The sequence below is a fragment of the Spea bombifrons genome, chromosome 1, assembly GCF_027358695.1.
Source record: "Spea bombifrons isolate aSpeBom1 chromosome 1, aSpeBom1.2.pri, whole genome shotgun sequence".
Lineage (NCBI taxonomy): Eukaryota > Metazoa > Chordata > Amphibia > Anura > Pelobatidae > Spea > Spea bombifrons.
This window is the reverse complement of record NC_071087.1, coordinates 38,162,628-38,189,444: the sequence shown is the minus strand read 5'-3', so window position 1 is coordinate 38,189,444 and position 26,817 is coordinate 38,162,628. Positions and strand designations below refer to the sequence as shown.

At 38.0% G+C, this 26,817-nt stretch overlaps 1 protein-coding gene across 1 annotated transcript; it reads right to left on the bottom strand.

Annotated features, from left to right (window-relative positions):
* Window positions 1-482: 482 nt before the first annotated feature.
* TBC1D9 (TBC1 domain family member 9) lies at window positions 483-26,817 on the bottom strand. The gene is made up of 21 exons (XM_053461078.1): window positions 26,351-26,817; window positions 19,565-19,675; window positions 17,913-18,031; window positions 16,217-16,445; window positions 15,098-15,359; window positions 14,614-14,821; window positions 14,020-14,226; window positions 13,560-13,730; window positions 12,214-12,364; window positions 11,195-11,409; window positions 9,462-9,579; window positions 8,775-9,060; window positions 8,157-8,286; window positions 7,762-7,860; window positions 7,340-7,408; window positions 6,466-6,706; window positions 5,513-5,578; window positions 3,460-3,546; window positions 3,071-3,145; window positions 2,718-2,821; window positions 483-2,064 (listed from the first exon to the last, which is right to left on the bottom strand). The coding sequence occupies exons 1-21, from the start codon at window positions 26,472-26,474 to the stop codon at window positions 1,360-1,362; spliced, it is 3,777 nt and encodes a 1,258-aa protein (XP_053317053.1). The 5' UTR covers window positions 26,475-26,817; the 3' UTR covers window positions 483-1,359.

The window sequence follows — 26,817 nt, the reverse complement described above, 5'->3', positions numbered from 1 at the left end:
TACTGTGTGTGAACCACAGGGGGTGTCATAGTGGATATATTATCTTATGCCATGGGTAGACGAAAGGCATGACAGAAATGATAGGGCAACCTCCCGTCCCAGAACTGGAAGCTGACCCCTTTTCTCTGGAGAACTGGACTTAGAAACTGCTAAACAGGTCATTGCGGAGTATGGAATTGGACCATTCTATCTTTCCCAGAAATAAAAAGCAAAATTCATAATGTAGTTAACATTGACAGTTTGCCATTCCTGACCCCCGATTTTTGGTCTATGTACAGGTTTCCACAGGTTTCTGTTACTTTTATTTGTTCATTTTTCCCATTCACAGGTGATGTTGATTGCAAGAGTAATTTTGAAAAGTCTATAACGTAAAAACTTTTTTTCCTTTACATTTATTTTCTTTATGCCAGTAATTCCAGACACTTATTCATAATATGTTGTATACTCCTTTGTCAATGTAGAGACACCAATAATTTAAAGAATTATTATGGGATAGGTCTGGGATTATTTTAGTAAATACAATACCCTAATGTACCTTTCTCGTAAACAGCAGCAGCAGTTTTAAATGACATTTCAGTGACATGTTTGTGATGACACTGACACTTCTCACTTTATATACAATAGTTCAAATAAAAGCAGATTAAAAAGAGCAATATGTACAAAACAGAAGTACTATACAAAGTAACATGTATGGCCCGAAAAATAAAACATCAGCATTCTTTGAAAAATGAAAATGGGCAAGTTGGGAAATCAAGCAGGAAGAATCAAAGTGCAGGTGCTCAAGACTTAACCCCTAAAGCAATGCTCTTCACTTTCGTACTTGATGGGTTAAATGGCAAATACTATTTTTTATATATATATATATTTAGGCTGCATATACAATAAAGTAGCTATTCTTTTTTTTTTAAAGTCTGCAAAACAAAGCTAATATAAAACGTATCATATTTGATTACCGGTATATTAGATTTTATGATACTTTGTAACATGGGCAAGGACTAATTTTAATTAGCTTTTGTGTATAATATATAGCAGATGCCAAATAATGTTAACCTTTTTTCATCAATTTGTGTTTAATATTCATCATATCTAAAAATTTGTACATTGTGTTATTTTTTTTATTTATTTTTTACCTAAAATAGTTTGAAAACCATCCCTATACCAAGATCTTAAATAATATGCAGGTTGCATTGTTAGTACACCATTCTATTTCTACCAGTTGTGCAAATAGTTTTTTCCCTTCGCTCCAAAAAAATCAAAATGGATTGCTTTTCATATTCAAGTTTTCTGATATCTTGCAATTTGACCATCTTTTGTTAAAAAAAAGGGTAGAAGTTTGTGCTTTTTTGTTGGCTTTTCCCCTTATCCAGAGATAGTTGAGATATCATAGTCACTCAACGAGGGTAAGGCTTTACCCATCATCCGGACATTCTTTGCATTGGTAATTCTAGCCATCATGGACACTGGCTTGTCAAAGTATCTCACCAAGGCTCCCTCTGTCAAGAGAGAAGCCAGGAATTGCTCAAACGTAACGGCCCAATCCCTGTCCAAGGTGCTATCAGAAGATAAAACGCCTTTGTGTTGGCTGCGTACTAAAATGGTGTCATCCCCTATATCCTCGCACTGCAATTTTTCATCTTCGTGTGATCCAGCACTTAAAACAGAGTATGAGGACATGGAACTGTCGTCTTTAGTGTCATCATCTGATATAAGCATGGATGAACAGGCTCCATTGCCTTTTGGAGAAGAGTCTTCAAGTTTCACCTCCTCCATCTGATCTGAATGTATCCCTTCTACAGAGTCTCTGGAAACAGGCTTCTCTGCAAACATTCCACCATGGTCATAGCAGTATCCACCAACCGACTTCTCAACAAAGGTTTTATCTGGGACCTCTTTGCTACTGCCGTTTTCTGTGTCTTCCATGGTCTGGTTTAAGAAGAACTTGCCCACCTCTCCAATCTCAAGTAACAAGCTGGTGACCGCTGCAGTGGCATGATAAAGTTCTTGCTCATTTTGGTCCTCACTGAACATATTGTACATGGTCTTACATAATTCAATAAACTGACCCTACAAGTTTGAAAGAGAGGTTTGTTATGATGAATCCGGAAAAACAACTTATGCAGTTAGTAGCTATAAATATATACTGTATAATACTTTTATTGATAAAAGCATGCCAATATTGTAGACACCATTACAGACATTGTCTTCCCTTACAAAAAATTACTGCAGTTTTTCTGAAGTAATACTGCAGTTTTTTGGACATGAAAAAACTACAATACTGCACATTTACTGCAGTTTTACTTCACTGTACTGCAGTTTTACTGCACTTTTTTTTTATATTGCAAACCTACATTTGTACTTCAATGTACTGCAGCTTTATTGCATTTGTACTTCCGTACAAAAATAACTGCAGTACAGTGAAATATCCTTAAGAAAGCAGGCTTTACACATCTCATTAACTCTTTTTATCATAGGTATTTGGCTTTGACGCCTAACAGTTTTGTCTTAGTTTAGGGACACTATGTAATTCAGGTCTTACATCTCATGGGATGGCTTGAAATGGCACGTATACACCCCATGCCAAGACCTAGGTTAGTATATATTACCTGTATATTCCAGAGGAGGAACATTTTTCACAGTCTCACAACATTCCATATAACATTTACAATTTACCTATTATAAGACACAAATCGGACATCTTTTCTAATGGATTACAGTACCTGATTTAATCTGGGTAATTCTTGGGCTAACTTTTGCCTGGTCCTGTTTTCTTGTGCCCATATGCGAAGGTAAAGCCGATTATCCTGGCTTGCTGATTTTTTGCCTAGAAAACAAAATGGTGCAAAAAAACTCCAAAAACTGCCATCATAGTCATTCTACAGATCACCAAATGCCAATAGAGGATACAAGTTCACCTATATATTGAACTAGCCAGTTTTCCAATTTTGCTAGCATATTGTATATATAAAATAATGTACTTACCTGCGGTGGATGACAGGTTTGTAGAAGACAGGTCCACTTTATGTTCTGGTATCAGCTACAACACGCACATATATTTAGGATTATAGATTACCTTTATCTGTTTTTAAACTGAGAGACACACAGCCATCTTCTGCCCTTGGTTTTGGTCTTGACTGGAGTGCTTCAACTGAATGACAACACATGAAATTTCTTAGACACTGTATAACAATAGAACACTAATTTTTGTCACTAAAAACTTGTCCCCAGACCTCTCTTCAGAGCTATCTTTTTTTACTGCATGAACGGAAGTCTTTGCTGTTTACTGGACAAAAGGTAAAATCAGTCTGACGCCATTTGCATGATTTTGTCTACCAATACCTCTCCACTACGGTTCATCCAACAGCTCATTCGGTATTAGGGGCTTCAGCTGCCTCTGATGATCCTAATTGGGTTTACAATTTCCCTCTTGTAAATGAATCAGTCAACAATAAATTAGCCTACCTTGGCTACATTCTGGCGTGAGATCTTCAAAAAAGTACTGTGTGGCTTCAAAAGCCGAGTCTGGTTCTTCTTGGTCAAGGGACAGGTCTACATTACAGAATGAAACAAAAATAGTGACTCTGTAATCATGTGAGAACTTTAGCATCTTGCACTCCCGATACATATACAGTGGCAAGAAAAAGTAAATTAACCCTTTGGGATTACCTGGTTTTCTGGATTGTTTTTAAAAAGTGATTTGATCTACATCTAAGCCTCAAGTATAGACAAACACAAACACAATGTGCTTAAGCTAATAACACACAGATAATAATAACAATCTTTCATGTATTTATTGAACACACTCATTAAACACTCACAGTGCTGGTGGAAAAAGATAGTGAACCCTTGCATTTAATAACTGATCGAACCTCCTTTGGCAGCAATAACCTCAAACAAGTGCTTCTGGTAGCTTTGGATCAGAAATTATGGCCAGGAGGAGTTTTAGACTATTTTTCCTTACAGAACTGCTTAAGCTCAGCCATATTCCTAGGATGTCTGGCGTGAATGGCTCTCTTGAGGTCATCCAACAGCATCTCTTAATGGGTTAAGATCTAGGCTCTGACTAGGCCTGTAGATTTACTTTGATGCTTAGGGCCATTGATCTGCTGCAATACACAACTTCTACTGAGCTTCAGCTGGTGGACAGCCATCCTGACACTATCTTAATAAGCTTGTGATATAGTTTTTTCCCTTGGCGATGCCAAGCTGTCCAGGACCTGAGGCACCAAAGAAGCCCTAAATCATCATGCTCCCTCCACTATACTTCACCATCGGGGTTATGTTTTCATCTGGGTATGCAGTGCATTTTTGTTTATTTTACTTTTTTTACGTAGTGCTGCATTTTCTTCCTGAACAAATCAACTTTAGTTTCATCAGTGCATAAAAGATTTTCCCAGTGGCATTGTGGAGTTTTGGGGTGCTCTTTGGCAAATTTTAGGTGAACAGCGATGTTAAGTTGCAGAGCAGTGGCTTCCTCTGTGTTGTCCTGCATGGACTCCAGGCCTGTTCAATGTTTTGTGTATGGTAGACACATAACACATATATTAACCAGTTCCAATAATTCTTTCAAGCATTTAGCTGTTCCTCTAGAGTTAGAGTAGCCACAGTATTAAATCCTTTCCATTTATAAACAATTTGCTTAACTGCTGTCTGATGAATACGTAAACTCAATTTGTAACCCTTTCCAGCTTTACGCAAATTAACAAATCTTAAATGCAGGTCTTGAGATTTTCTTTTTGTGAGGCATGGTTCACATCAGCAGATGCTTCTTGAGAATAGTAAAGTCAAAATGATTGAGTGCTTTTTTATATGTCAGAGTAGCTCTGAAACAAACCTCCAATTCCGTTTAATTGATTGGACTCCAGGTTTGTTAACTCCTGACTTTAATTAGCTTTTGTTGACGTGATTAGGTTAGGGGTTCACATACTTTTCCAACCCACACTTTTCCCAACCCACACTGTGAATGTTTGAATAATGTATTTAATAGGGACAATAATTTGTGTGTTATTAGGTAAACATGATTGTAGATCTTAGATGAAGATCATATTCTATTTTCAGACAAATGTATACATAAAGTCAGGTCTGAACTGTCACCAATCCTAGCAACCAAGCTTCCCAAAAGTCACCTCAACCTGTGCTCCCTTTAGCAGGTAAGAATAAGATGGGTGCACTCAGGGACCCCAGGGCACATTTATCTTTATTTATATTTATCTGTTCTGATTTTAGACTTAAGCATAACAGTTTTATATAACATAAAAAAAACACAAATGGCAGCAATGATCTTACGTCCTGTAGTATACCTCTTCCATACTCGTTTCTGGTTATGTTACCTTAACCAAAAATTATATACAGAGCCTCATCAGTACTTGCAGACATGTAACAGTTGGGGATAGTGAAAAACAACATTAAAAAATGTATTCAGGTTGTGTACATTTGTGTTACTTCTGCCTGTATGCACCCTAACACCTCCTTGGAGTCTGTACATACCCGGCTTTACTTTGGGGCATGTGCTTACCTGGCAATGTGTGCATCCTATACAACAGCTTGAGTTTTTCTGTGAGGTCACCGTGGCACGCTGCACCTATTAAGACAAACCAACAAATAAAAACAACAGTAGTAAAGATAAATGTTTTGTTATACACCACTTTTAGAAATATAAAAAATATGATTGTATTTTCCACTATTCCCTGACTACCATATGCCTGGGAATTGGGGGGCTGTTTTCCCTGAAGCTGGGATTTTTATCACGGGTCAGTCCACAGATGTCATCTGCACCCACTTATTTCTGTCACAAGCAGACAGAAAAAGGAACAAAATGAATTGGGATGTCTTTGACGAGAAAAAAAACCCTCTGCATTTTGGCCAGTAGAGGTCCCTCACACACAAAAAACAAGCAGACCTGTCTATAAGGGATAAACATAGATAAACCAAACTCTATATGAATAACATGCTAAAGAGCTACATTAGAGATGTTTAATTGCGATAAAACCTTAAACAATTACACACCATATATATGTATATATACACATATAGATACACACACACACACACACACAGGTATCCTTATGAGAGGTTCAGAATTGAGACATCAATGTTTCATACACATCTCGAAAAATAATGCACTTGTGGAGCTGACAGAGACGTCACAATTTTATTCTTACCAGTGACCCAAACATTAACTTCTGGATAAGGCAGAGAGCATGCTCTCATCACATGTGTAAAGATAGGTACATGGATGTATATATAGCATGTAGGTAAACTCTGGACCCCAAAAAACGACATGTTAAATCTACTAAAAGTCAACATAATGACGACACATAGAAGGCAATTTAAAATGAAAACACAAGATTGCTAAAGAAATTACTTTTTTCACATTTTTATCTTGAAGTGATGCCAGATGTTCCTTCAGTACAACAAGATACTGAAAAAAGATGGGCTATAGACGGCTGTGCCAAAAACCGTACTCACTGAGGCCAGAGACAAACTCCCGGAAGTTGATCAAGCCATCTCCATTTTCATCAATCAGCCTAAACAAGCGCAGTGCCATGATATCGCTGCGTGCTCCGGATGCCCAGGGGAAGAGCAGGGCAAACATTCCCTTAAACTGATGGAAGTCTATGCGGTACTGCTCAAGGTAAGGAAGGCTGGGGTCATGACGGTCACCGGCACCGCTGTTTCCTCCCCAGTAGCAGCTGGTAAGATGCTCAGCCTGAAAAAAATAAGAGCATTTACATTTTGCATATGGTTTCAAGAGAGTGGGGGAAATCGTGCCTTTACTTTATCAGTGTGGCTGGTGTTACAATCCAGATCGACATGGCAGATGCTCTCAGTGTAACGTGCATTGTAAAAACATGCTGGAGCTTGGAGATAAACACGGACAGAACTCATATCTTGTTAAGATAACTGTCCAATAATTTTATCCGCAAAACATATATAATACCCCTCATAATCATGAACTGTTTGTATGATAAGTGAAATGCCAAAATTCTACATTTGTGCAGCTAAAGATGTAATGTAATGTTTTGGTGAAGGCCTACGTGAGATGACTTCATATCCTCATGCTCAGCATTGAAGCTGTGTGCACCGAGATGGAGTATGAAAAGGGAGAGAAAATGAAGAGGTAGGTAGAAAAAGAGGAGCAGAGCTCAAGAAAAAGGGGAGCCATTGAGAGATACAAAGAAATGGGAGAGAGAAAGAGGAGGAGAGATAAAAGAAAAGAGGAAAGAGAAACGAGGAGATAAAGAGAATGGCTAGAAGGATAAAGTTTTTTTACTTTACCATAAGAGAACCAAATGCATTCAAATGTTCATACAGCACCGTACAACTGATGATAGAGACGTACCTTAAAGAGAGCATATAGTTCTTCTAACTCATCAATGGTGAAAGAGGTGTCTGTAACTATAGTTCGGACCTTGCAAAAGAAATGAACATTCTTTTGTTTTTGCTTTTTTCAATATACAGATCATCAAATTAAATCCTGCACAGTTCCAACATGGGGAAATTAAAGACAATGATTAAGCATTCATTTATGGCTAATGATGCAGGTTAACCCTGTTTAACTACACATGATAAAGTTAATAATTTCTGCACTATTCATTCTTACAGTTCTAGAAACAAAAAGAACTAAATATTTTACTGTAGCATTGTTACAACAAGGTTTTCTGATTGTATACTATTAAAATATTCTTGAATCTATCAAAAGAATAAAAATCTATACAAAGAGCATCAGTTCACAACAACATCAGGAGCTAAAAGGGAACTTACCACATTCCGCTTCGTAGCGTCTTCCAGAGTCTGGATCACCTTTAGTCTTTGTTTGAACCGCATCTGCTCTATCAGGTCTGCTCTTATAGATCCAAACTTCTGCAATATTAGAATAAATTCATAACATGTCCCATCTGCATTTGACACATGAATGACACTCAGACATCCCAAATTCCCTGCTACTGCAGTGCCAGATCACTGGTGAAATATATCTAGTGCAACATATTAGCAGAAAGCCTTGCACCTTCTGTTTGATGAATTTGAAAGAACCACTGAAATACTCTACCATTAGCAAATGGGTCTGCAGAATAGCACTCATTCCCTAATCCATCCATATTATTTTTCCCTTTTTCTGAGCAGATCATCACAAAACCCAACAATATAGACATTATAACCTGGTAGGACGTGGCAATCATTTTAAAGATATCAACTTCTGGATAAGGCTTCATATCATCCGTGAGGAGAGAATGGAGGTGAGGGATTGGCGGTAGTGTACTGTCTTTGTTAGTCACACTATCTAAATATCTAAACAAACAGATAAACAAGTAAAGAAATACTGTGTTAGAATTGGCAATGATTAGAGTTCACAAAGCACAGAAAGAATTGCAGTAAGACAGAGTCCTCCAATGTAAGCTTACCTATGAACAATGTGATCAGCCTAATTTCATTGTTTTGGGTAGTCATGAATATGAACTGAACTATTTTTAAAGGATCAAAGATGTGAATACTGATCTAAAATATAGAAGGGTAACCGATCTACAAGTCATAAGCAGCCCTTTTCTCCCCTATGCTCACAGTTGTAGTAGTTGGGATTAGGCCCAGTAGACATTTGGACAGAACATAGCATTTGGTCACATTTTCCAGTGCAAATCTTCTTCACGATCATATGTTATATTTCAAATCAGGGAATGCTATTCTAATATTTGCATGCAATATATGGCATGCTCCTTGAGAATGAGGGCAGCTTACCCAGTAGGGTGATAAGGGGTATAAGAAGAGGTTATTAAACATACCTTCCCAAGACCGTCATAGCTTCACCATCATCTTTACAATTCAAAAGATTGTCTACGTTGGCCTCCAGTACAGCGAGGGCAAGTTGGAATATCACCTTGATCCCCTCATAGAAAAAGCAATCAACTACCACAACTGCACTTTCAAAGGGCATAACACTGAGGAACAGTGTAAGGAACCATGAAAGGGAAATAGTGGAGATCACCCCCAAGTCTTGCATGCAGTCATAAAGCTGTGGCACGTAATCTCGGGCCAACTCTTCAAAAACACCTTGATCCACCAACGCTCCTGATAGGAGGAAAGAAGACAGTTTGCAATGAATGCTACACGTCAACGTCTCTAATCAGTAATTAACTATAATTAGTGGGTAACCTTCATGACAAAGCCCGTACATGTACGGGCTCACAATGCATTGTTTTTAATGGGTTTAAGGACAACCCATTGTCCTTAAGGGGTAAATTAAGTATTATATTTTCAAGAGCAGTGATCAGCTTTAATTTCACATTTCCAAGAAAGACAATATACTGAGCAGACACACATAACCCATGGAGAAAGCTGTGAGCGTTTTCTCCGAAGGTGAGATGTAATTGAGACTATTAAGTGAATGTTATTGTAACCAGCAGACCTCTATATTTGTGTAAACCACAATGCAATATAACACTTGAATCCCGCCAACCCACATCTCATACCAACAACTCTGGTATTGTAGTAATCAGGAAGCATGCGTTCACACAGGGCAACAAGCAACCAAAAAGCTTCCTCCTCTTTGGCATAAAGCAGCAGTACAGATGTGACTATATTCATGGCCTGAAAGGAAGAAAAAAAAAAAACAAATGAAACTACAGGGGAAAAGTGATAATACATAACCCCAGTATAAACACCAATAAGGAAGTCCACAAACATCCATAAATTTGATGGTGTACAACCACAGGAGTATTAACCACATTTATTCTAAAGGGAGCTTTGCCAAATGGCCAACTGAGTCACTGACATTCTGTTATATATCAACCTGCTCTGAAGCTCTATGCTGGTTGCCTTCAGATGTCTTTGAAGAATATCTGCTAGGCGCTACTGTTTCGGGATTCGTATGACACCTCATTAACACCATGTTTTCGATGCCCTTCCCTGATGTTATCCATCCAGGGGTCAGAATTGTGCGTCTACAAATCTCACACTCCAGTCATCATCGCACTTTAATGCATACGATAGCTGAGTGGTCCCTTTAAATTCATGTGTGGTGCTGGTTACAAATCCATGGGGAGATGCAGATACCCCCTTTAGTGTACTTGGCAAGCAGGAGATGTGTTTAGCCAAATGCATCTCCTGTCGCACGATACAATTGTCACCAGCGAGTTCCAGCACTGCTTCAGGAAGCTCTCCCATTGATTTCAACAATACAGACCATGGACAATGTTTTCTTCTCAAGGAAAGTAATTTATTTTCTTTGCAGGTTTTTTTAAAAAAATGGATACTGAAGTTCTTTATTATGCATTCTTTTTGCTAACTTGCTAAATTGTGTGATGAAGACAGGCTTCAACTCAGAAACTGAGATGCAAGGAAATTTGCAGAAAACGAAATCTGCTGCAGTCATCAAGTTTGATCGAAATTAAACCATAACGGAAACCTCAAACCAAGCAACACAATTGCTTCGTAGGTGTAGCATGCCACAACGGCAAAGGACAGAAAATATGCAGTGTTTACTATATTATAAAATACACATAATAAATGCTTTACTATGTATTTTGTTAGTGGAGCTAACAACAGGGCAAGTGAGCACACTTCTAACCTACCTTCTATCAAAGGTTTGCTGCAACAATTACAAAAACTAGTGAATTGTTTGAAACTATATGTAGCTTATAGTATATTTTATATTTTTTGTATATTTGCAGGTTCTGACCAAACCTCAGGTTTAAGCAGCCCCTCGTGCCACACAGGTGACCCATTAATGGTCTCCAGAGATGTCTCTTTTGGGTTAAAATGTAGTGCAAGTACATAAGCCTTGATTATGAAAATATAGGAATCGGACAAAACCGAGTTAACATACATTTTTTTTGAAAATATCCAAAAATATTGAAGATTTATAGTTATTACACACTAATAAAAATTGCTCATCTTTTACCCAAATTGTGGTGCATTTATCTCAGGTACAATACCGTGAAACCTGATGGTGTCAGGCAGCATGTTAATAAAAGATTATTTGGGGAAATTAATGGTTTTGACCAGTGGGAAAATCATTAAAATGTGTAGTTAGTCAAAACAAAATGTTATTAGTTTGGAGAATAAATGTTACTAATAGGGTGCAAGGAAAATCTAAAATGTCATACTTACCCCCAGATGGACCAAGGAAAATGTCCAGCCCTGTATAGAAATTCCTTACTCAATGATCACTGCGTTTGCGACTAGATACGAGTTGTGGACTTACCTGACAGTAACCAATATTTGGGTTTCTGAAGGCATAGGCAGTAAGCACCCTCCTCAAAGCCGAAATTCCAATTTCATTTTGGAATGCAGGATGTTCTGGGAGGGAACGGTGCAAATCCCTCTCAATCTCCTCCGTGGCCAGGTTATATTTCCCCATGGATTGCTCAACCAGTTCTGTATAATATCCAGGGTGTGTCGCCATTTCATTGATGGCTCCTATTCGTATGCAACATAGAGGTGAAGGTTACCTTATGACAGACGATACACAGAGGGTATGGATATTCTGCATAGGGTTCGGAGAAGGGTCACTAAAGTCATGCATGGTTTGCGGGATACAAATGGCTGAATGGGTAATGTCTGCCATTTAATAGTATGTGTCAATGTTTCAGAGAAGACTCCCGTTGAAGTAACTTAATCATATCTCATAAGCAAAAAATAAACCATAGAATCATCTTAATTGCCTGTAAAGGGTCGTATACATGTTAATTGAAGGAAGCACATATTTTGCCAAACATTATGGGTTTTTCAAATGGACTTAAATCAATGAAAAGCTATAGATTAAAAATTGTGAATACATCTGCTTAATGCGGCTAGTGGTGATCTCCAAGCATGAATAATGTCTTGTGAGAAGAATTTACTGTGAAACAGAAGGAAGATTGCCGTACAAAAGTACCATGTTACTGAACCTCCCATCAGGTGAACTTCTCATCCCACATACTACGATGGTCTTAAAGCCCTGTTAACATTTAATTGCCGTTCATTTCCATGCCTTTCCAGCTTATGTATGACCAAGGCATGCTAAACGGTGTCGAATCATCTGTGAAATGATCTGAAACAGACCGCACCAGCTCTGTAATAAGACAAGCTGCACCGGCACACACTCTGCCTAGCGGGAGGCACTTTACGGTGTCCCAGTTCCTATTACCCTGAAATAATGCTTAAGAGTATTTTGGTGACTTCACATACTGCACCCTTAAAGAAATCCAGTGGCTTATAACTAAGGCATCCCAATGCACTAACCTGAAAAAAGCAGCCACAGCTCTCCTCGCATGCTCTCAGGGATGCCTTTCAGCACCAGGTCTCTTGTTTTTTCCGTGCGATACATGCATATCCCTTGACCGTATTCTGCAAAGTGCATCTTCCATGCTTGCTCCTTTAGAAATTCCTTGGCCTTTATTTCATAAATAAGAACAATTATTCTTCCCATGGTAATGGAAGTTAATGGTAATGTAAATGTTTTTTTTTTGGTATAGAGATAAAGTGCCATCGTACCTCTAAAATGTTGCAAAAATAATCCTGGAAATCTGTTCTGATGATGCATTCATATTATATATATATATATATTATATTATATATTATATGTAGGCAGCATGAATCCATAACCTTTATTTTTAATGGGACAGTTGTGCCTATCCCCCACATTATTGTTTTTTTTTACCGTTTAATGTATGTCGATGCTCTAATATCCACCCAAATGTTTCACATTGTGGCTGGGTCCTGGACTAAACACAGCAGCATCCTATTTTGCCACTGGCACGGAAAAGACTGGGGTGCCAATAGCAGCAAATGGCAAGAGCAAAGCAAGAAGGACTTGAATTTTATTATTTTTTTAAATATATATTTTTTTTTACTGAGATAACTGTTAATCTAATATAACCTCTGTCACTGTACAATAGCTCATCAACACAGATTCAGGAATACACAAACTACACCATTTACTATCCAAAACATCATTTAATCTCAACTGTTAACTTTTACCTCCATCTATAGCAAATGCATCATTTTTAATAGAACAAGCAAAGAGAAGCACACATTATCATTCTGTACTATATGTAACATTTAAACGGTATCTTGGGATGACTTGGTACCTAGAAGCAAGTATTTCTAGTTAAGTTTCTATAGAGGCTACAATGCACATCCGTCAGCGAACATTCATCACAGCACCTCCAGTCTTTTCCGTTAAACACAGAATTATTTAAAATCGACTACCAGCATAATATATTCTATTTATTATGTTTACATTAGCTCATAAGAGATAGCTTTGCGACACATGGCTTGGATGGGGCTGATGTGACCTACAATTATTTCACTAATTAGAAGAATTAGAAGCATTTTGATTCTCTTAGTCAGCTCTGTTTTCAATACTTCCTCCTTCGTAATGCATTATTTAATATTTAAATCTGAAAAAAGGACCTTAAACCCTAATCAGAAATGTCCAAAATCTAGGTTTCCGAGTAGATCTACAAACATACACGCACATAGAACAAGGAACTTGCCATTTATCCATATGGAAACAATATTTAACCCCTTGTGAAACAATTAATTTGCATTATTGTAGAGCTGAAACTTGGTGCTGCAATGATTACCAGTTTTGGGTTAAACTCCTCGGGGGACCTCCTCCGATACATTGTCATTAGCGTCTGTGTAGTTGTGGGAGCACTATTTCCATTAAGGTTGAACGGACGTGTGGCATCTACTTCCCCGCTGAGACTTTGCTGTGGAAAGCACGGCAGAAAACCACCAGACCTGGAACAAACCTATTAGATACAAGCCTTGATAAGTGCATTTAGCAAGAGAACTTTAGTAAGCATATGTCATAGTAAACTGGCTATCATTTATTTATTGTATTAGGTTTCACGCGTTTTTTTTGTTTTTAATTTATCCCGAGACAGGTAAATACACATGCCTTTGCCTACACGATATGCAAGTTTTATTAAAGTTTTCTATGCATACAATGTGTCAAGTGTATATATTTATATAAATTGAGTGACTTCCGCTGCATTTGAATTTACGCATGATTTTTTCACAATTGGATTTGTTCCTTACCTCATCATCAAGGCTACTGTTACTTCCGGACATATCTTTATCAAAGTACATCTTGAGAGTTGTTTGTTGCAGGAAATCAGATATCCTCTGGACAAGAAAGTCGCGGTCCTTTAAGTTGGCAAACAGGAAGGTCATTCTGTTTTTGGTGCTGATGGAGAGAGGGCTTGGCAGTACACTGGAACTGTCTGCCTTTTCCACAATGGTTACCTAGATAAAAACCATGGTTTAATGTAAACAATATATAATGGGTTAATTAAAATGCATCTTTACATTATGTTAAAATTACAATTCATATGTATGCTGCACAAGCTTTTGGATTGTTTACAGTAAAATAGGGATACGAAGAGCCCCCTGGTGCCCAAGTCTAATTTAAATCCAATGGACCAGCAAAATATACAATGTGAATCACTTTTATAGAAATTATATTAAAACTTTACTAAAGGGTAGTTGAACTTTTATAAGAAAGCAGAATATATGCGCGGGAGTTGGAAAAACGCAACAGAGCCGTTCTGCTTTATAAAAACAGAGCTGCTTTATATATATATACAAAAAAAAAAAACAGGGTAAAAACCTAGAATCAATGCTGACAAGCACCTCTCGCAGTGGAATGATCAGGCTGCACAGATTCTCTTCTTTGCTAGTGAAGCAGATGTAATTTGTGGAAACAAACATTTGTCCAGCAATGTGACGTTTACTGAACGGTGTCCAGAGAGTACAGTCTGTATGCCCATCTAACTTCTCATCTTTCGGTAGACGGAAGAGGGTCCGATATCTTTCACTTTTGGCTCTGGCATCTAAATCCCTGCAAAATACAATTAGGATACGAGTGTCAGAAGTGTTTTAAATGCATGATACAAAACACAAAATGTCAGAAGATGTAGTGTTTGAAGCGAACATTTTGATATATTTTCCTGTTATCCAGTTGTTTATATTAACATACATTGGATGATGTTTAGTAAGCTAATGGATTAGTGAGCAAGCGTCCTTAGAACTGCTCTACACCAAGCGTCAAAGGTTTTATCAGTTGGACACAAGCCCTACATTATGACAACGGGAATAGGTTCAATACTGTACTTACCGTTTCAAAGCAGACACCTTTTTCGGAGATTTCTTCTTTAACTTTGGTAGAGACTTATCCTGTTCAAAACCCTCGTTATCGAGAAGCTGCCTCATGGCTATGTTGGCAAGCTGTTCCATTAGTTTGAATGTCTCGTTGATGTTGAGGAACACAGAGAAGAAATGCTCACTTGACCTTGTGCTGACTTTAATCATGTCAGGGAGAAGAAGAGTGGCTGTCTTTTCCAGTTGCGTTATGTCCACCCATCGAATCACCAACTTAGCTATGGATAATGTAGAAAAATGTTTTTTTATCCCACAAACATCACAGCAAAAACATGATTTGGTATTAAAGAATATATTCAGAAAAGTCTCCATAAGGAAGTGAAAGCTTGTATCAAAAGCATAATTTTTTGCACTGACCACTGGAGCTCTTTAAAAATGATTAAAATATATTTATATATCATAGTTGCCAACAATTACTTCTGGGCCTTTTGGCTAAGATCAAGTGTGGTACCCTAGCGGATCAAGGGAAAACGTGGTCCTCTGGCCTTAGCGCCGAGGTAGCTTGAAGCATGAGGTGTCTTTTCCGAGCCCCCAGAGCAGTCCTAGGCCCACTCACAATCTTTCACTTTTGATTGGGAGGAGCAAATAAGTGCGGGAAGAGCACCTGGCTAGCTACACTTCCCTCCATTATTCCCTGACCCTTATGGGCTCGGAACATGAAGATTTTTTTTAAATCCAGCCGTATGGCTGGATATTTTTCTCCTTAACCTCACGAATTGCACGTGTGACAATGATTTTTTTGTAAATAAAAGTGTGTGATTTTTTTTTAAAAAAACACTAGCTTATTCGGTGGGAGAGATGGTGGATACCTCATGGCTCCCCATCTTTTCCTTATGGTTACAGAAGATTCCCTCCTTGTATTGGGAGGAGGACTAAGAAGATCCAGCCCTCCTGCAGGGGGGGAAGGAAGACAAGGCATTTCCCTACGGGGAGTGCTTAGTCTGCTGCGGCTCTTAACTGAGCACCCTGACAGAGAAGCAAGGCACTTCGGGCTTTAAAAAGTTGCCAATGATTACTAGTACTCCATACTATTAACAAATTAACCAAACAAAATGACCAAACTATGTTCAATTACCTTCTTTTCCCATGAGAAAAGAATAAAAACAAAGATGGTTGATGCTGAGATACACCCATCCCTGCCTTGGAACTCTGCCCTTCCAGTAACTGCAGGAGTAATAATTGACCAGTTTTTCTTCTTCTGGCATGCCAAACAGTTTGTGGAATTTGACAATTGCCTCCTTAAATTTGTCTGTGTCGTCATCTTCTCGGACTCCATTTATTTTATTATATTCTGCAATGATACCCTGCAAACCACAAACACAAAAAATGTTTTATCCAAGGAATATGTTATTGGGGGAACCATTCAAATGCTCCAAAAGATTCCTTTACAGATATATTACCGGTACTTAAAATAAAAATTAACTGGTATACTTTATTAGAGTTTGCGGTCTATGTCCAATCTCAGTTTGCTGTCAGCACAAGTTAAAAGCGCTAAAATACAGAAGGTTTGTTAAAGTCAAAACTAGTTAATTTGCAGATAGAAAAACAAATAGATCCTGCAGAAATTTGTGCCCATAAACTGAAATGTATTATTTTTGGGTATGCAGAAACATTTGCCATTTTATTAATTTACTGCCTGAATTGCAACAGACAGAAACAAGATAGCTGCGTAATTACATAGGATGAAAAATAAAGTCCAACCTAGCATCTGCGGATCCTGAAGAAAACTAAAATGAAAACTCCAAATAACGGTAATCCAGTATTGTAATAAGGAGTAAGAAAAAATCCTTGACACCAAAGACAATCAAATTTTAATTTGGATCAACATTACCTATGCTGAAGTAAATTGTTATGACCCTGAATGCCTGTTTTGCTAGAAAGGCATCCGACCTGTTTTTATTATTATTTTTATCCTGTAATAACACGCTATGTGGCAATGTGCTCCACAACTTAACTGTCTTGACTCTTCAAAAAAAAAAAAAAAAAAAAAGGAAGGAAGCAAAAAAGGCAAAACAACAGAAAGTGAAAAGATCCCCAACAGATCTTTACTTTGCCTTTGAATGTACTTGCATATGGTAATCATTTCCCCACGTAGGGATTTCTTCTCCTGAGTAACCAAGCGCAATTTGTAAAGTCTTTTTTCTATACGTCTTAAATTCCTCTGATTTCTTCTGTTGCTGTCACTGAACCCTCTCCAGTTCCATGATGTCTTTTTTTATAAAGTAAGATTCGGCATTTCCAATATATACAATAATGTGCGGGTAATATTACACTCTTATAAACATACACTCTTCCGCCTTCTAAAACAAGATTGCAGGTGCTACAAAAACAAGCAAATTGGTATCTTGTATCAGAAGGTGGAAGAGTGTATGTTTATAAGAGTGTAAAAACAGATTTCCCAATAAGCAGCCATTACATTTATAATATAGAATGCTTGTTTTCGCAAAAAAAAACCCTGCCATTTAATTTATAATTAGCATATTTGCCAAAATGCATAATTTTATGATTTTCTATGTTGAAACGCATAATTTTCTCTAAATTCCTTCGCAGGAAGATGACATCCATTTTTCATATAATAACCTCCCTTAATTTTGTGTCATCTACAAATATTTCTAAATTGCTTTCAAATTCAAAAGAATGGCACCAGGGAAGGATACGACGGGTAGTCTCTTTCCAAGTGCAAATGCTTTCTCTCAACTCTATGCTTTTTAGGATAAAAACTGAAGAATGTGTGCATTTTTTTGGTTCCTTGTAATGCAATGAAAACGTACCTGGATTTTTCCCTTGACAAACGTTGTAATGTCATTTTCATTTTCGAAAATAGACAAAGTCTGCAGTAAGTTTACTTCCAGCCATTCCCAGTGCTCAGTCACCTCCCTTCGAGAGCCACCTACAGGAAAAGGCGGCAGAAAAGTCAAACAGCTGGTTACCTTGGTTTCCATGGTAACCAGAACTTAATGGACATTGCTTTGACTGAGTAATATTTCCAAGATTTGCACTGATGTTCAAGCCAATTACAGCAATATATCACAAAAATGCTTTTTATTTTGTCAAAATAAGCTCATAAATGCTCATAAAGAAATTTTAACAAAATTTTAACAACGTTTAACTTTTTTTCCCTTTTCCGTTTTGAAGAATGCATATATAAGTACTCATAAAAGTACCATATTGGATAAATTCTTCTGTAATACGAGCGTCGGTGACATTAAACTATCTCTTTTATTATGCCTTTTTCCTTAAATATAGATAAAAAAAATTAAATTTCTCTCTTTTTTCTCTGGTCTTACCGTAGTTTTTTTGTATTTTGTTATGCAGACGACACTCTTAAGTCTGCAATAAAAACCAATGTGTTGTGCTCTGCCTAGCCCGCCTATTTCTGACAGATGTGAGCAACCCTCCTTAAACAATGTAACATACAGGACAGGACTCAGTTACTAAGCACCACTTGTAAGTTAATTTACCATCTGATGCATTTTTTTTTATTGGAGAGAAAAATAAAAAACAACATTTCTTCTTGTTTTCCTTCTCTCTACACGATACGGCACTTATCTAGTGATATCTTATAAGACACTCTAGGTGGAACAGCACCTTTAAGACCAGAGTATAAATAAGACCTAAAATGTGCCCTTTCTGAATAGTAAATCAATTGAACGGATGTTGCCTTTCACATTTTTTCTTTCTCAGATTTCAGGTACATGTTTTCTACTGGGCATTTGTGGTAAGTGAAATATGAAACAAAATCATTATTAAAGAGGTTCACCGGGCAATTAATGGAATATTGGCTCTCAAAGGCTTTTACTTTCACAGCATGAATTAACACTAAACCATTCATAAAATTCTTACTCAGTTCTACAAAGGTTCACACTTTGGAACACAAAACTAGGAACAAGAATAGTTTGAAGAGCATTAACCTTTATGTGCTAAGTGTGAGATTTCACCTTTCCAACTTCACTGTGCATTGAAGAGCTATAAGGTACTACCCAGTGAAAGGTGCGGTCATACCCATATATTAAATAATACCCATATATTAAATAATACCCATATATTAAATAATACTAAACTAAATGCACCATTGGGTCTTCTGAGGATGGATGCACAGACATTAAGAGTGGCTTGCTACCAACAATCTTGTTAGATTACTTAGCTTTGTTGGGCTCTACAAAAAGGGTAAAAAATGTTTACCAATTGGCAGATTTATTCCAACTATTCTTTTTTAAATTATTAACATGGTTACTTTTAGTAAGAAAACTCATCACCAAAATGATCTTATGTTACAATAGGTAAAGGCATGATAGAATTAGGGGAAATGGTTACCCTGAAATTTACTACAGAATTGCACAATTACATTGTTCTAGTATTAGATAAATAAAACACACAGTCAAATAGTAATCACCTTGAACATTGTTACCATATTAATCCTTACCACAAGCAATGATCCAGTATATAAGCGTGTCCGGAGTCTGATAAAGGATACGATATGGAGCAACTCTTGCGCTGGAATCTAGTACAACATCCAATGTTCCAACAAGAAGACCTGCCAAATAATAACAGAAGCGAATATTGTAACACATTTCAAACTATAATTCAACATTCAGAACACGGTAATATGGCAAAGCAACGTAATGTTAGATTCCTTTCACATTCAGGATACCAAACAAAGGCATGGGCATTTCGAGTATTAGTATTACAAAATTAATACAGTATAATTTAAAAACAGATGGTGTAATTGATTATTACATTGTGGATGATAAGACTGGAAACAGGTACAAAACACAGGAAAGACATAGCTGCTTCGGAAGGTACTATCACCTGCCCGTATCTCATCCTTGGGATGTCGTAGACCATACCTGCCTCTCATAGTTTGTTGTGCACAGCTTAATCCTAATTTAAACTCAAAATGTTATGAAAATGAGTTTCCACAATAAAGTTAGTTCCTGTTTTACCTCGATACAAGTCCTGTCTTGTATTTTGGCATACATTACCATTTCCATTCAAGAGGTGCGGTGCGTGCTTTTTCTGGTGAATACACTATATTGGGATGAAGTGGAGTGCTGGATTACTTGCACCCATAAATGAGTGTTGGGGTTCATGCCTGGTTTCATGAAGAGCAGACGATTGTATCCATTTTATCATCACTGTTTGTTCTGTAGGCAGCACTTTTCTCAATTAGTGTACTGGGAATTGTGCCACGATTATGAAATAAAAGCCTTCAAGGTCAGTCTGCTAAGAAAGAAGCTCCATTATTATAGCCTCCTAATGCGGGTACGAGACTCATCCTCAGCTAAATCAATAGCATGACGCATTAAGAGTATTTGTTCTCCGTCTCTCTAAATATTCCTGTTTCATGCTAGACAAATTCATTAGCGCTTTTCTGCAAAATGAGGTTTTAAATCCACCACAAAATCTCCTACAACCCAGAAACACATTATGTTTTAGCAGACTGCTAAAACATTTTTAAAATGTGATGTTCATACCTTGGATCTTTTAGGCTGCGGCTACCCGAAGCCTCCCTTGCGGGATGTGGCACGTAAGTGGGGGGTCCTGCTGACATTGGTGGATGTTCCTGCTGATGTCAAGGGCCACAACCCCATTTAAGGGGGAAATGGGTGCGGATTGGGGTGTGTCAGGGAGATTTCACTTATATGACAAGATATGACTTATGGATCATAATATCAGGTTTATAATAATGTTTATAAGAAGATGTTGTATGTCATTTCCCCCAGTACTAAAAGAAATCTTTCTAACAAAGAAGTAATCCTCTGGACCAGTATACGACCGATGACCATAACTATGTAATATCTGGGTTTGCCCAGGGATTCCAGGGGAAGAGCCTCTCACAAAACCTGAATATTTTTCTATGCGTGCGGACGTTGACCATTAGAACCTACAGATGAGATTCTATTCCTTTGTTCAAGTGGATATCAGGCCCACTGAGAATGGAAACGTTGATAGAGTTTGGCTTAAATGCCATTTTTCACACACTGTTCTATTGCACCAACACGCTGTAAGGAAGAGGAACATAACTCAATGGTGTGACCTTTCCTCCAAGAAATGAAAGCATCTTGCTGGACATGTTCATTACAACAAAAACTTTCCATTAAGTTTGCATAACTAAGTTCATTCCATATGGTCACAGCACCGCCGGGAACCCTTTTTTAAGATGTTTACTAGTTAGGCAATAACGCCTACTTCCGTTTAATGCCATGATCATTTTAAATAAGCGACACTGGACAGGCCTGATTTTCTGTTCATTTAGAGACCTATAAAATAGGGAAGTATAGTTTACCAAATGAGAAAAACGTGACACAGCTTTTTTACAGTGAAACGTACTGACAATTAAAGGAAATTCCAGCTCATACAAAATACTGAAAAATTAGGAAACTGGAATTTTTGACTTTAGTAATGAACGTTTTTGACGTGCCAGTCAGACACAGAACTCTGATTACTCATTTGTATAATGACCAAATGTGGGGGAAAAAAAATCAAACATTTTTTTCTTAAAGCCATGTTGCAGCCATTTTTAAGTATCCTGCATTCTGTTATTTGGTGGTAGGCTTAACTTGGGAACTCTGGCTCCATCCCTTATATCTGAACTGACTTTAGAGGCATATACCACTTTCTATCTGTGTGCCAGGTTCCTAAGTGCCAATAATTAGGTGTTTACCAAGTGCAAAAAGAAGGGACAAAGAGGAACTTGCAAGCGCCCCTTCAAATCAAAAACGTCCCAGATCAGTCATCTACCGCTGCTTTACTGGTTTATTGTGTTTGTTTCCATCATTCTCCAAACACCATGTCCACAATCCTTTTGTTGCTGTTCTCATTTCATTTTATGTTAATATAACTTTTTTTAATCTCTTTCCAGCCACCAGCACCTTCACACTATATGTGTACTGCTACCTCATTAATTTCACCTTCACTATCTCCCCCTTCCAATAATTTATCAGCTCCCACAAGTCCTTCTTCTACTTTAAGCAGCTGGGATATCTCCTCAAATCCTGAGCCTCCCTTTTTCTCCCTTCCCTTTGCCACTCAAGGTTCCAGAAACCTCAATAATCTCATCCACATACCTTGCCACTCCAACTTTTACTCTGACCGACTTGCCTCCTATACACTTATTCTTATTGTACAATTAACAAATTCTCGGTTGTCATTAAAGATGACGTTCATGCCCTCCTTCTTGTCCAACCACATGTCCCCCTGGTCCAATCACTTCTCATTTTAAAATAGTCTCATTCATGTACTATTGTCCCTACCCTAGCCCATATCTCTACTGGATCATTCCCGTCCTCCCTCAAGCATTCTAGCATAAATCCTACCTTGAAAAAGCCCACCCTGACTTATCTCACTTTAACCCTGTCTTAACGGTCTTAACCTTAAACCGACCTCGTCCCTCCACAATCCACCATGTACACTACTGCCACACTTGTCTTCCTCACCCATCGCTTTACCAACACCTCTCCCCTCTGTCAGTCTCTTCACAGGCTGCCTGGGAGCTTCAGGATTCAAAAATCCTGACTCTTATTTTCAAAGCTCTTCATAGTGGTTCACCTACTTACATCTCCTCACACATTTCTAAATACACTCCTAACCGGTCTCTCCGCTCATCCAATGATCTCCTTCTATCCTCTCCTCTGATTTCTAGCTCTTATGCACGCTTACAAAGGCTGTCCATATACTACCCCTGATTTTCCCCCTACTTTTGCTCTTTCAAAATTCCCTCAAGACCCACTTCTTTAAGGAGGCCTGCAAATTTACGCGTTATATTCCCTAGTTCAGTTTTCCTAGTACGTCTCATGCAATACTTATATTATACTTATTTTACCTCTTACCCTAAGTTCCTATAGATTTTCAGTTTGTTTGACTTATGGAAAAAACAGGTAAGAAGGGCCCTGCTCAAATTGTTATGTAACATATTACTTGTCATGTCCTCTTCTCTCATTAGACAGCACTGTAGAATATGAAGACCCTATATAAAAATAATAGTAAATAATGATAATAATGTGTACTTTAATTCTGTGGTGTACCCATGGATATTTATGAAGGGATTCTCCAATTGCCCCTTTGCCCACCCAAACACATCTCCTTGCATATGATATGCTTACCAACAGCCAGCTCCAGCATTGGCTTGGTGAGACCCCTTAGCCCTTAGCTCCCATTGTGTGCTTCCCTAACACTTAACTGGATGTGGGAGTTGTCTGACCAAGGAGGAAGGGAGCTGCAGCTTTTCCCTAATGTACTCAAGGTGGTTGGTTATTTCATTAACACCAGAATGCTGTGTCTTCCAGGGAGTACAATAGTAAGATATTCAGTAGCAGCATTAGAGTAATGTAATGTGGCTAATTGGATACTCATGTCAGGTGTACGTTATACTGCAGATCACGGTGGTTTTAATGGTAGTATTGAAACAGACAAGAAAGTCATTGTAAACCTGAGCCGTGTTAGGTTTAGGCATCTAGCCCGTTCTGTCAAAATCAACCAGGCTCCTACATATTCTTTGCATTGTATGTCAAATACACCAGTGAATATTTGTTTTTAGTACATATTATATGTTATTTATAGAGCCGTCATCAGATTCTGTAGAGCAATTACAAAAGGAGAGAACACAAAATTACTGATAATATAAAACGGACAATATACAAGACGAACAATAATAAGATCACATAAGACATACTGGCACAGAATAAAGGGGCCCTGCTGTTAGAATGCATACACAACAGTGAATGAAGAATACAGAATTGTATCATCATGTCAGTTAGCAGACCATAATTGGGCAGTACAACATAAGCATTAATCTTATTATACAATAACCACTCCACAAATGCACACACATATGAACACACTCAAAAATAGATTGGGGAAAAAAGTACATGAGATTTGTAAAATACTATGTTATTCAAATAACAAATGTCGTAACACCAGAGAGTAGATCACAAACAGATATGTATCATGCTTATTTCATATAATAGGATGTTACTCATGCGTTACTTCTAAGCATGCACATAGCTGGAATGAATGTCCATTCATCAATGTAGTCTTGTTTACAATTTTTTGAGATGAGCCAGACGATACTTCCAGTTTAATAATAGTGCATACCATATTATGTCATAACTGAGGACATAAAGTAAGGCGTGACTATTAAGATTGCAAGTCAGAATCTGGAAACCTTTCAAGTGGCCACGTGACCTGTCATAACAGGTGGAATTCCTGGGACGGGTAACATCTGCCTGCCAGGATCATATGCAGTTCTTTTCAAAATGCATTAAACAAGTCTTGTCGTAGAACCACAATATGCATATGCACACACACACATACACAATGTATTCAGCAAAACATTAGTTCAAGCTAGGTCAACACTTGTTTTGATCTGTAGGTTTCCAAAAAATAGACACGATAAACACAGTTCAAGGTATATCTTAAAATCAAACGGCGCTTTAATTTAAATTTAGTAAAGCATACATAACAGGAGAGAAATATATATATTTTTTGTTATACATGTCGGAATGTTTCTGCATCCAGTGGAATGGTATGCCAATTTTTAAGAAAGTAAAAATAAACATTAAAGTACTGAATACGACAATATACACCAATACGTGTGAAGGCTGTTTGGAGAAGTAGACCGAGTCTCTGTAATGACCCGAGAATCTTGTTTTGAAGTTTCCAAAGAGATGACCCTTCATCCTCGATCCTAAACATTTTACGATGTTTCTGTGTAGCTACTTTAGGAGAAGTGAGCAACCGGTAAAACCGGTCCTAGTGGAAACTAAATGAACGTTCACTAAAATCCTTTAATTTAGCCATTTCTAACTAAACAGGATTTTCAACGTCTGCATATTCTTGAGATAATAATATAGCATGCTAGACTAAATCTGGGCTAATCTGACACTTTGGTCCCAAGTTACAACCCTAAATTCCAGGCATAGAAAGTGTAACAGCATGACCCCATGAGGCTGCAGACATCTAAACCGGGAGAAATGTTTATATTCACCTTCTCCAATAATATTGGGGGTGGGGTTCCCCCCAAAAAAAGTTACCCCAATTTATTTAGCAAGAACTGCAATTAAAACTAGGAGATTAAAAAGGTATTGAGGTACCACCTGATTCCACTGGGGTAGATAAACCTCAAGTTGAGAAGCTTTTAGAAGGTGTACTCTCCGCTATCTCCAGGATGAAGAATATGACTTAACAATCAGGCACAATTGATGTTACTGGGCGCCTTCCATTTCTGGTAAGGCTTGAGTAGCAAAAGCAGTTACTGTTTACCAGAGTTTCTGAGATGAACAGACAGAAACAGGCATACTGTAGGAATGAACTAGGCCCAGAACTTTACTGAGAGCTTCGTCAATAAAAGAGACAATGACATGGGTGCAATGACCCTTTTGCCCACACCAGTCCATTAACACTGAGCAAGAAAAAGGCAAGACTTTTGTACTATTAAAATAATGACTACATAGGAGATCAACATATTTATAACTGTATCCTAAACATCGTGATTTCAGACATTTTTAGCCGCATGGGTTGCGTTAGACAAAATCTCAGTATCTCTTTGTGACTGTGATAGACGTATTACAAGCTACAGCTACAGTAACAAACTACAACTGTAAATAAATATTTTATAAAAAGACAGTAATCAAAGACACACACTAGAAATGGCTGGATGTGTACCTACAACACCTGTGCCCAGAAAATAATGCACATCCCTTCTCAGGAAATGACGTTTAACTAGGCATCATCAATGGAACGCCATGCTGCTGCTATTATTAAGGCACACAACGGACGCAGCGCTGATATAATAGTGATGTTATGTAACTAAGGTTAGCCTTATTTACAAACACAACATTTTCATTAGTTGGTTAAATCACATAAAATGGTTATAAATAAAATCACTATGGGAATTAAACAAAACAGAACTATTTTAACCCTTCAGTTTATATTGTCCAACTCTTCCCAAATATACTGTATAGAGAGAGAGAGATAAATGTAATGAGATGGTATAGGGAAAATAGTGAACACATTCACGTATGCACAGAACATATAGACATGCTAATCAACAGCACTGGGCATACTATAATGTAATTAAACCAAAAATAGTATCTACTGGTAATGATCAGGTGGATGATTCACCATAACATTGGAAGCACCACATCTCTACCATGATCCAAGAATCATAACATTGGAACACCACATCTCTGCCATGATCACAGTGCCTTACCAGCTAGACCCCCTCCACCTCGGGTCCCATGCCCCTTCCTCCTCTGCAATATGAAGTAAGGGTTGGCCCTCTCGGTGATCCAAAGGGCGTTTGCCAGCAGCACTTCCTCAGGATTGACCCACATCTTCAGGGACACTCAGGGAACAATGTGATGCGACTCCTTTTTCTTTCCTCAATTAGACCCCATTCATAAGATAGGGACACAGTCCAGGCAGCGTCTTCTGATTTACCCCAAACAGTAAAAAGCTGAGCCACCCTTCAGCAGAGCTGGGGAAGACAGGCACCTCTTCTCACCAGACCCCAAGCCACCGAGTCAGGAGTACAGATACTGGGGGTTTATTTCACTGGTTCAACTCACCACATTCTAATAATCCCATCTCAGAGTGAGAGCTTCACAAAGGGAGAAGATCACAGCTGGTTTGGGGGATGTTCCGTGGGACACAAAGTCAACCCATCAGAGGATGAGA